The sequence below is a fragment of the Pristis pectinata genome, chromosome 12 (genome assembly GCF_009764475.1).
Source record: "Pristis pectinata isolate sPriPec2 chromosome 12, sPriPec2.1.pri, whole genome shotgun sequence".
Lineage (NCBI taxonomy): Eukaryota > Metazoa > Chordata > Chondrichthyes > Rhinopristiformes > Pristidae > Pristis > Pristis pectinata.
The window spans coordinates 35,185,202-35,197,851 of record NC_067416.1 but is presented as its reverse complement, the minus strand read 5'-3'; the positions used below and the strand labels follow the sequence as shown (position 1 = coordinate 35,197,851).

Sequence of the window (12,650 nt, the reverse complement as noted above, 5' to 3'; positions counted from 1 at the left end):
AGTCACAGCAGTATATTTGGAGATTAATGTTGAATTCTTAAGACTCAAGGGAAATAAATTCCAGAACTTGGACATAACCAGGAGACTTTTTCTTCTTAGTTTTACCAGATAATCAAACATATATGTTGCATTGGCAGCCTTACATGGTGAAGTATTGTGATTTATAAGTGTTAATTTGATGATCTGGCCCTCCCAATGGGGAAGAAAGAGTTGTAGGGACAACAGAACAGAGGTTGGCTGTGATATTAAAGGGGAAGCTTCTTTTGCATCAATGCATTCCACTGCTAACTTGTTGAAAATAAAAACCCATCCTACTTTTTTAAAGCAAGATTATTGACAATAATCTGAAACATTCTTTCATCTAAGTCATCAAAGTACTCAAATCTTTCATGTCCAGTTATTGAACTATCCCGTCTGTAAAGCTTCTGGATCTTTGAAGATGACTTTAAGTCCAAAATCATGCACAGGTGTCTGCTTTAACGGCTGCCTCAACAACTCATTATCTATTCCCTGTGACAGTTAAGAGGTCCTAGTTAAATGAATGACCTATATTCTGGGATTGTTCAGCAATGCCAATGCATCATCAGGCACATATTTTGTACCTACTGACTGGACAGGTTAAAGGAAGATTTATTATCAGTTTACAGAGTAACAAATCAACATCATTAGGATTCTACACTAAGCTTAGTGAAGGAATTTTACAGAGACAAAGCTAGGTTTATTTGCATATGTCTTGCATTCACAATTGTATTAAAAATAATTAAATTCTCTAAGCATATTTATTAACAAAATTATCGCTTAAACACTCTGAAATGGCTTTATCCTTTCAATGCTAACATTTCAATAAAATGCTTGCACATCAGCAGATAACAGCATGTCCCTGAGCCTAAATTGCCCAATTTATCATTGTAACAAAAATGCTATTTGTTTTTAGTGCTGAGCAATCCCACACAGCAACAGCTGGTTCATGTTCCAGCAACAAGTCTGTACAACATGACAGATCAACATGAATTATAGATCGAAGAAGAATTGGAGTGGTTATTCTTGTGTAGAACCCTGGAAATTAATCTTGAAATTACTGTCATTTAAGTCTTCAGAATTTGTCAAAGACTGTATTTGGTGTGACATTTAAAATGCTTTATGAAAAGTGATGGCCAAAGTACACAATGACTGATTTGTTATCTGATTGTAAAGGTGGGTGTTACGCCCAATTCCCATCTCCTTGTATCAACAATGTGCAGGGAGAGGGATCTATTTAGAATTTCCAGCATGATTTCTGGGTGTTAAACAAACTTTGATTTCTTCTTCTCTGCAATAAAAGGCATATGTTCTGTGGTGGCATTGCATTTTTTTGCATTGTTTTAAAGATATTGTCAAGAAGGATCAATGTTTGATTCCTCTGGCCGTACAATTACATGGGTTTTCAGAATCCTGAAGGATAATGTTCTACTGGATTGGAAATATCCAGCAAAACACCTCTCTCCTCAAGTGTAATAGCTAGCAATTTATCAATGTTGGAAACTGTTCTGTGAATTATTTTACATAAACTGAAAACTATATAAGTTTTCTCTTTTTGAATAAAGGAGAACATTTTGCAGGAATTACAGAACAATAACAAAAATAATCACTGCTCCAAAACACCACTGAAATGATAAAGTCATGCTGACAATGTAATTGCACTAAGATGAGTTACAGTCACTCACTTAATCATACAATCACCAAATTAGGAGGTAGCAAGGTAAGAAAAGGGAGCAATATGTCTTTTTGCAAATGAAGATGGCTGATTATAGCCATTAATACAAGAATATCTCACAAGAAGGATCTGAGGTCCATGTTACAACATCACATTACAGTGTGGACTTGCATGAAGAAGGGGTTGCAGTTCAAGTACTTTCTAGAATAATTTCCTGCAAATCTCAATACTGTATTCTCATGGTTTTTATTTAATGTTTCTGGTTGGGCAACATTTTGGCTTGAAAATTTCACAAATAAATGCAGGAGCTCAGATATATGTGAACTTAAAAGTTGCCAACATTTTGAACATTCACATGGAGTTTGGCAGTGGAGCAGTAAATTCCACAGTGTCTCAGCAGTTACACTGGTATATCTGCCGCTGAACCTGGGGTAGGTTAGATATGGCACAGGTCAGGAACTCCATTCATTTCAATAGGAGAGGAACAGCTGCAAGGGACAGAGGTATGTTTCCACTAATTTAGCTATTTAAAATGTTAATTGCTGACTTAAATGTACTTTGGAGTTGTTTAGTGTTTTAACACTTTATTTTTAATGACTTAAAAAAGTATGTTTAATTTTGAATAAATTTTGAACCTTTGTGAACATGTCATGGTTTCACTGGCTGCCAATGGAATCACTGTGGAAGTTCCTGCTGGGGGTTCCTCTCAGGGTAAGAGTAGGGACATCAATGAGCAAAAGTGATGAGCTGTTCTAAAGAAATTCCAAGCCACCATCTACGCCATACTCTTCCTAACTGTGAAGTTGAGGCAGGGTGATTGCTCTCTAGCTGAGCAACATGGCATGTATAGTTGGACTCCGCAATTTTTAAGTTTACTGCCGTATTTGCTGAACCCCTGTATATGTTTACTTCTGGACACTGGCATGATTATAGTTAACTGTTTTTTTTTAATTCAATCCTAGCACATGGGCATCACTCAAAAGGTCATCACACTCAGTGATTAAGCACTATATAGCTGGATCAGATTCATCCTGCTTTTTTGTGGACAGGACAGCCCTAAATAGTCTTCCACTTTGTCAGGCAGCTGCCAATGTTGTGGCTGTATTGCAACAGCTTGGCAGAAGGCTCCGTTAATATTGATGCCCAGGTTTTGAGGATTTTAGCTGGAGTACTTTTGGAACTCATAATCATTACTGAATCCAGTGCCTTTAGATGTTTCTTAATGGTAAGTTGAAATATCTAAGAAGGTTGGTTCTCTGATGAGGAGCATCATGGGAAGAAGCTGAGATGAATCATTAACTTGATGCCTCTGGCTGATATTTGTTGTGAATGCTTAGGCCTAATCTTTTCCTGGGCTCTATTGTCACTGTGATGGAATGTTCACAGAACTTTCTCCTGAACAGTTGGTGGATTAACTGTCCAACACCATTCAGAGCTGAATGAATGCTGCTGCAGATCACCATATTCCGTGCTATTGCTTTGTAATGATATTGAATACAATAGTGGTCTTGCTCAGGTCATGCTACTCCTTTACAACATGTCAGTGGACCATTCAAGAGGATACAAATTTTTCAAGTGATATACAAAGATCATTACTGCTGTATTTGCATATTTAGAAGAACTTCTTTATCTTCCTGGGTACATGGAACCCAAAGGAAAATATAACCCATTCATTGCATTTTTAAACCTACCTAATTGGCAAGAAACAATTTATTTAAATAATAATTTAATAGAAAACATTGCTAATGAAGGAGGAGAGTGAGGAGAAATAATAATAATTTAATTATAATAATAATAATAATTTCTACATAAGAAATAGGAGCAGAAGTGCGCTACTGAGTCCTGTGAGTTTGCTTGACCATTTAACAAGACACACCATTTTCCTGGAATATCCCTGTATTTCTTGATTCCTTTAATATTCAGAAATCGACTGATGCCTGTTTTGATTGCAAACAATAACTGAGCTTCCACCTCTGTCTGGGTTAGAGAATTACAAAGATTCACCAGCCCCTGAATGACACATTTCAGTGTTAAATGGTCTCCCCTTTATTTTGAGACTGTGACCTCCCCTAGTTCTATATTTCTTAGGCAGAGGAAAGATCCTTCCAGCATCTACTCTGCTGAGCCCGCTAAGAATTTCAATCAGCTAACCTCTCACTCTTCTCATGTGCAGAGAATAAAGGCCTAGCCTACATAACCACTCTTCATATGTTAGAGCTGCCATCCAAGGAACCAGTCTGGTTAATTTTCAATGTGCTCCCTCAATATCAAATATATCCTTTCTCTAGTAAGGAGACCAATGTTATACAATAATCCATGTATGGTCTCACAAAGGCCCTGTATAATTCTGTATAATTACAGTAAGATATTGCTGCTCTCGTATACAAATATTCTTGCAATAAAGGCCAAAATACCATTTGTCTTCCCCTTGCTTACTGCACAGAGGTACCTTGAGGGGCATGTTCATAGCTTCCTGAATATGGTGATACAGGTGGACAGGGAACTGAAGAAGGTATTTAGCTTCCTTGCCTTCATAGGCAGGGATATTGGGTATAGAGTTGGGATATCATTCTGCAGCTGTACAAGACATTGATTCGGCCACACTTAGAATATTGTGGGCATTTCTGGTCACCACACTATAGAAAGGATGTGGTAGCACCAGAAAGAGAGCAGAAGAGATTCACCAAGATGTTGCCTGGAATGGAGGGCTTTAGTTACAAGGAGAGATTGGATAGGCTGGGATTGTTCTCACTGGAGCGCAGTTGGCTGAGGGGTGATATTACAGAGGATTATAAAATTATGAGGGGTATAGATAGGGTGGATAGTCAGTCCTCTTCCAAGAGTAGGGAGTCTAAAACCATAGGTTTAAGGTGAGAGGGGAAACATATAAAGGAGATCTAACAGGCAAGTTTTTCACACAAAGGGTGGTGGGTATACAGAACAAGCTGCTAGAGGAGATGGAAGAGGTAGGTACAACACACTGTCTAAACATCACTTGGGCAGGTACAAGGGTAAAAAAGGAATAGATGGATATGGGCCAAATGCTGGAAAATGGGATTAGCGTAGATAGGCATCTCGGTCAGCATGGACGAGTTGGGTTGAAGGGCCTTTTACCGTGCTGTATGACTTATGAATCACCTGCATATTAGCTTTAAGTGACCTGTGCACATGGAATCCAGGTCCCTTTGAACATCAACATTTTGCATTTGGTCACCATTTTAAAAATACCCAGCATTTCTGTTTTATCAACCAAAGTGGATGGCTTCGTATTTTTCCAGTGTTCCATCTGCTATGTTACAGCTCACTCACTCAGTTTGTCTATATCCCCTTCTAGTCTCTTTACACCTACTTCAGTAGTCACCTCACACTTTGTTTCATGTCGTGACAAATTTGGAAATTTGACATTCGAACCCCTCAGCCAGCTTGCTGATATAGTTGTGCCCATGCCATAAGCTGACATGTCGTAGCCTGTCAATCTGAGAAGGACCTTTCCTTTCCAGTCAATTTTTGGTCACTCTTTGCGGAATTCTTAAACACTCATTATGGTGACTTTATAAGCCTTTACCTTAGATTTAATGCTATCTTTAATTTTGCCTGCAATGCATGATTGGACTATTTTTCCTGTTGCATTTTTGTACCTGAAAGGAATATATATTTGCTGCAAATCATGCATTATTACTTTAAATGCTAGCCATTGCTTATCCACTGCCATACCCTTTATTGTAGTTTCCCAATCTTCACTAGCCAATCTGCCTTTTATACCTTCATACTTTCCTTTGTTTAGGTCGAAAACCCTGGTTTCTGATAAAATTGTGTCACCTTTGAGAAATCTAAAATTCTACCGCTTTCTATCCTGGGTGCCCATTACAGCAAGATTGTTAATTAACCCATTCTCCCTCCACAGTGCTTGATCTAAAATAGCCTGTTCCTCAGTTAGTTCCTCAATACACTGATCTAGAAGTCCATCTCATATACATCCTCTATGTTGTATGTACGAATTTGATTTGTCCAGTCTATATGTCAATTGAGTCATCTCATTTGATTAATGTATTACCCCCAAGACATATCCTTCTAATTTCCTTATTTGCCATACTCTAGATCATATCTGACATTCAAAACCTATAAATAACTCCCACTGATGTTTCTACCTTCTGCGGCTCCTTAACTCCACACAAACCAATTCTGATTTTATACCAAGATCTACTGAGCCGACACCCTTTCTACCTCCTGTCCTGAGATATCCCTTCTTAAGAGTGCTATCCACTACTTTTTCCTTTTTGTCTATCCTTCCTAAATGCCAAATATCCTTGCTTCAATCATCCTGTAGTCATGTTTCTGTAATGGCAACTTGATCATACCAATTTATGCTGCTAGTTCATCTTCTTAAGAATGTGTTGTGCACTTACATATAGTGCCATACAATCCCATTGGCCCCACATTCTCCCTCTTCTTATTTCTCTGTACCCCTGCAATTTATTCTCTCTTACACATGCCCGTGAATTCCCTTTTGGTTCTGTTTGCGATTAACTACACTGTGAAAATTTACAGCAGCTAATTAACCTACCAGTGTGTCTTTAGAATATGGGAGGAAAACATAGCAAGCAAAGGAAACCCTTGCAGTCACAGAGTAAATATGCAAACTCCACAAAGACAGCACTGGGGTCAGGATCAAACCCAAGACCCTGGAGCTGTGAGGCAGCAGCAGTAACTGCTGCACCATTGTGCTGCCTTCTGTTTGTTCCATCCTCCTAGTTCTTTACTTGTTTGCATGTGGTATTGAGATCACCTTTGTTGGGGTCCTGCTTTTAAGCTTCTTTCTTAGCTGTCTAAAATCTGCCTGCAGGACCTCATTCCTCCATCACTCATTGGTACCAGTGTGGGCCACAATTCCAGTTCTTCATCCTCCCCTTCAGGATGCTTTGAGGCCACTCAGTGATGCTCTTGACCCTGGCTCCAGCAATCATGTAACGTATTCTCATATTGTGCACATCTTGTGACAGTGTTTTAGAATTGCTGGGCTAATTCACTTTGCACCTTACAAATCAATGAAGCAAAACGCTGTAACTTCTGAAGGAAAACACAGCTTGGCAGAATGCCCAGAGAAAGAGCATAGATAGTGCAAACAAGGTGTCCACAGCCATTTATCAAAGTCATGGCAGGGGACTGGAAGAACTCAAAACGAGTTCGTGACATTTGGCATTAGCTGAGATAAACATAATATTGGTCAGTGTTAAGTACTGATATATCACAGACCTGTGTAATGTGTGTACAGGAAACATTTTGAAACACAGATACAAAGTCATGATTACTATCCAAATGGAATATACAAGTAAATGATTTCTTCCTATTCATTGCCAGGCCACAACTGTACTGATCCTATTTTGTCAATCTCTCTGAGTTTTTCTTAATCTTTCTCACCAATAGCAGAGAGACAACTGCAATAGTTGGCACTGTTATTAACATACCCATGAAACATCATTACTTGATAAATAAAAAATAATGGATAGAAGCATTGCAAATTTCATACCTAACAGTAAAACTCTTGGAAAAAAAATCACCAATATACCACCCACTTAAAATCATTCCACATCTTAATATAAAAGTCTCAACCCAATTGTTGTCTTTGTATGTATCATGTATATAAAAATAGTGCTGTAATTAATGTCTTCGAAATAAATTGCCTCAATTGAATTTCAATTGCATCTTGGATTCCTGTCTGTTATTACAGGACGGTGGCATATAATTTGTATTAGAATGCTTAGAAAGCTTTAGCTGCAAATTCACCGTTCAAGCATACAGTTGAGACTTCAACAGTCCGATTGCTACTGCTTCTGTTCTCCTTGATCCGGCATTCTCTATAGAACAAAGGACCTTCCTCTTATCTGTATGATCATGCATCCAGTACCATGCAAGGTGAAGTTTTGTGCACCTTTCTTAAACTGGTTTACGTGCACTGCACAATGCACCTGATAATCTGGTCACTTCCTCTTAACTCAAATATTAAGTGATCTCTTTGAAAGATAGATACTTCCAAATAACGATTAGTGCGCTGAACATGTTAGACATTCATTTTCTGCTTCAGATGGTCAGACATTACTCTAAGGATGTATGCAAAAAAGGGTAAGGCTGCAATCACAGCTCACAGCCCGAGCTGCCCCAAGATGATGGTGGTGGATGTCTTTAGACTTGTACAGTTCTTGTTTAGTTGGTGTTTCCCAGAATTCCAGGAACTTGATCCAGCAATGAAGGAAGGTTAGTAGTACATCTCCAAGTTAGGACAGTATGTGACTCTGGGGGGGGGGGGGGGGGGGGGAACTTTGAAATTGTGGTACTTCCAGAGCTATGCATGTTTAAAGTATTTTCTAACGACACAAGAATATTCCTCACCTAGACTCAAAAATCCATACATCTAAATGGAAGCAGAACCTTGTACCTCCAGAGATCCTTCTACAGAAAGTCTCCCAGACCATCATTGGACATTCATTCTTGCTTTGATTCTGCATGTCACAATTGCAGGGATTTCCCCAAGTTTCTGTTATATCCCATAAATATATAACACTCAGGAATTAAAATAGTTTAAATAATTAATAGTTGTTTCTTACAGTTTCTATGGGATTGATTTTAACCCAGAGCAGTGTTCAGGAGGTTGAAGCTTTGGGATATTTTAATTCCTGGGGTCTCATAAAATGCCAATGGTTCTCAAAGAATGGGAATTAATTAATTTTTAAAAAGGCTGCACAGTGGCACAATTAGTAGTGTTGCTGCCTTATGGTGTCAGGTTCAACCCTGACCTTGACTATGTGGAGTTTTCATGTTCTTCCTGTGACCAGGTGAGCTTCCTCTGGGTGCTCTGGTTTCCTCCCACTTCCCAAGGACATGCAGGTTGGTAGGTTAATTGGCCTCTAGTGTGTAGGTGAGTGGTAGAATGGGGGGCGGGGGGAAGGGTGATGGGAATGTGGGAAGAGTAAAAAATGTGATTAATGTAGTCTAAATTATGGTCAGCACGATTGATGGGCCGAGAGGCATGCTTCTGTGCTACATCTCTCTATGACTCCATAACTCTAAATAAATACCAAGCTCCACAATGACTAAGATTTTGATTCCTCTTTTACTTGTAGTTGACGTGATCACCAGACTAAACCATGTGACTTGATGGAAGCAAATGATTAAATGCAACCAAAGCAACATGGATATCATTGTATCATATAACATACATCATATTTACATAACTTGTCCCAGTGTTTGCATTAAGTTCCACATAAATATCTTCCCGCCTTACAATATCTTGCAATACCAACATTTTTTGTGTTTATCCAGCTTCCCCTTTGAAAACATATTTGCCATCTTCCTCAACTACACAAGTTGCAGCAGGTATCTCATTATAATTAGTCTGAGTAAAGGATTGAAATAGGACAGATTGTATTGGAGAGAAAGTAGGACTTGTTCAAGAAAACACATGATATGATATAGAAAAAAAAGAACTGATATGAAAAAGAGTGAGGAGGTACGAGGAAACGATACAATGCATTGTATTTGAGAGAAAGGTGGGTAAATTGTACAACAGAGGATATAGATTATATCAAGGAAACAAAGATGATCATCAGCATTAGTTTCAGCTGCCCCGCTTTTTATTTTTGCATTCTTTTCTGTTCCATGTGGTTATCACTGGGATCTTACCTCACAATGAAGTCTGAATGAGCTTCCTGCATGATTTGTTTCTCTGACCGTATGTGCTCCTGTTGTCGTGTGTCTACGATGTGTCGCTTTTTCAGGATCTTCATTGCAAAAGTTTTGGACTCCTCACTCTTTAATTGAACCTATGAAGAATAAATGAGGAAACAGCCTTATTATTGTGAAAATCACTATGATACATCACTGTTTGCCCTAATTAGTTTGTTTTTTGATGTTTACTGTCCTTACTACTCCAAGAAATAATTTCACTGCAACACCTGATCAGATAACTTGTGATTAATTAAAACAGAATTTAACTTAACAGAGTTTACATAAAGACAAGGCCCATGTCATTTTTATACTGTCATAAATTCATCCATTTCTAACTTGGGATCAGAGTCTCCAGTCCTGTGTATTCAGTTTACAATGTTGGCTGCTGCCCACTGGGTTTACACTCTGGTGTCTACTCAGGAGATTAGAACAGAAAAGGTTAGATTACAGCTCCAGTGAAGTACTGGGGGAGTGCTCCCTCTGTCAGCTTTTGAACAGGTCCTATCTGTTCTGTCAAGTGGGCGTCATGTTTCTAAGAAGACTGGGGAAGTATCCTTGCCATCATGTTTTCTACGTTAGAGCAGTGGATCCACTTCAGATGCATCTCATTGGTTATAAGGTGACTCAGAAGATTCTGTCAGGGCCACGAAAGGGAAATCTGATTAGCTGATCGAAGTGCTGGAACACTGGTCTGATTGAAGCACAGGAGTGAATGCAGAGAAAGCAGATCTCAAGGGTTTAGGGCTCTTAGTCATAAGGACTGACTTCAGTTGATGTTGGAAGAAGGTATCTGAAAAGGTGAGGCATGTAGAACATACTTAATTCTCTTAGAGTTTACAAATCTATCTAATTCAGCCTTAATTTACATAATAACACTGGCTCCACAGCTCTCTGAGGTTGAGAATTATAATGGTCTATAACCCAATAAGAGAAATTCCCATTCATTTTATTTTTAAGTGGCTGACTTATTCTACTGAGATTATATTCTTAGTAACATGTCCTCTATTCTCATTATCTGAAAACTTGTTTTAAACCAATGAAAGTAGGGCAAGTTTAAATAAGTAAATTAGGCAATTTTCAGGACTGACAAATTGAATTACCATAGAAACTTGTAGGTCTTTCTGGACGTGATGAACTAAGAGTGACAGGATGATATTTTCGTAAGTATTGCATGATTTTGCAGTGGAGCCAAAGTACGGTCTATAAACATGAGTACTGAGAATTTTCACAAAGCTGATAAAGTCCGATGCAAGCAGGGTTTCCAATAAATTGCAAGCAAAATTACTGCAGTGAAGTGGAAAGAGTGAGAATATTTCTGGCACTGACATGCATGAACACAGACTCTGAGCTGTCTTTGGATTCAAAGGTGGTATGTCAATGTTAAGTGAGCATCTTCAAGCACAACAATGTATGGAAATAATGCTTCCAATGGTTGTCATTGTTTTAACTTGGTTAAGTTACCATGTGTGGTGTCACAGGAATTGCCAAGACTCCAAGAAATCATGTAGCAAGTGAAAGGAAACAAAGATGGAGGAGTAAGGGGAAGACAGGTTCAATTGTTGAATACCACAAGGAAACAACTGCCTTTCCCTAACAAAATGCAGACTTCAATATTTTATCAAAATTATGACTGAAGTGAGATTTAATTGCCACTCCAAAGTGGCTCTAGATGTCTTCCCTGTCAGAGCAAACTTTATCAGGGTGAATGGCTTTGCCCAGATTCACAAGATTTGGTGTGGAATCTGATGCCCTCGATTCCTGTGTTTCGCAGACCCTTGTGCAAAGTCATTCTGCTCTCCCTAAAGCTGCTGAATAGAAAATGGAGAGCAGCTAGAAGATGGAGGAGGAAGAGGAAGAGGAGAAGTGCTCTCAGCAGGAAGCTGCATCCACACCAGGTATTCAGGGAGTAATGCTTACACCTGTACCTGGTGAGTATGTTTGTGATCCAATAAGGATGTCCTCTGTGAAATCTGATACTTGTTGCAGTGATGACTGCAACTTTTGAGCAGGGCAAGGACCACATTTGCCGTGGCTGGCTAGCTGACTGTGGCAGTGAATTTTCATGCAATTGGTTTCATCCAGGCTTGAGATACAGATATTCCCAGCATCTCTGCCTTGTGGTAACTAGTGGACAAGCACAACAACTTCTCACTCTTACTTGGATTTCAGTGCTGATTCTCTTGCCAAGATAATGTCATGATGCAGTACACAGAGAAGGAGAGCATCTCAGACAGCTACCGGCACATTTCCTTGCTGAACAGTGCTTGCAGAAGTTGTTTTGAATTTACTCTATACAGTGTGTACAAACATGCTACTCAACACGGCATCTAATGTGAGTCACTCTACAAGTGGTGAGCATTTCCAGCCTCACCATAATTTTCACCAGCTGCATCAGCTCTCTTGCCTCTCTCAGACAAAACGTTATCTTTTGAAGCTTAGAAAAGCACACGGTTGGATGTGTTACTTAGAGAGTTCTACACTGTCAGATGTATTGTCTTTTTTTAGTGAGACATTAAACTGAGTCTCCTCACCACTCTCTCAGATGGACACAAGAGATTCCATGTCACTGGTGCCCTGGCCATTGTAAGTTCCTCAATCAAAATCACAAAACAGAATACTTGGTAATTATTCGTGAAGTTTGTTGTGAGCAAATTATCTAATGCATTTTTGGCAACAATAACTGCACATATAAAAATATTCTATTAGCTCTAAAATGCTTTAAGACATCTTGAAATGGATATAAATAGGCTAAATAAATGTATTTTTAAAATCTGGGTCATTAAATTATCTCGGTGGCATCAGAGGGTAAGCTTTCTGCAAGAGTTTTAATTTAAGTCTCAAAGTGATATTTACACAAGAAACCGAGCCTGACACAATACTCAAGTATAAAGTGCATCATTAAGATTGACAATCAGAAATGAAGTCAAGTACGTAATAAAGCATAATGTTGTCTTTTTACTGAAAGATCTTTAGCCTGTGGCGAGACAGTAACTTTGGTAATAATTGCTCCCTATTAACAGGACACTAGAGTTCACTCTTCTGTAAAATTATGGTTCTAAAGCAGACATTGAAGTATCATAAAACTCAAAAAATATCTCCTCTCACATCACAAGTCTTAAGTAGAACAACATTTTAAGACTCATGATCTACTTCACAGATGCCCAAGTTATGGCCTGTGAGCTATTCTGCCAACCTTCAACTTGACTGGCTGAGTAACTCACGAGCTTGGAAATTC

General features: G+C 38.8%; 1 protein-coding gene across 3 annotated transcripts in view; it reads right to left on the bottom strand.

The window, feature by feature from the left end:
- The window catches only part of prkg1b (protein kinase cGMP-dependent 1b), a 556,354-nt gene that overhangs the window by 21,507 nt on the left and 522,197 nt on the right, over positions 1-12,650 (bottom strand). For all 3 annotated transcript variants that reach the window (XM_052027531.1, XM_052027532.1, XM_052027534.1), the window contains one exon: positions 9,371-9,510. In XM_052027531.1, the coding sequence (XP_051883491.1) occupies positions 9,371-9,510 (140 nt within the window). The remainder of the gene's footprint in view (positions 1-9,370; positions 9,511-12,650) is intronic.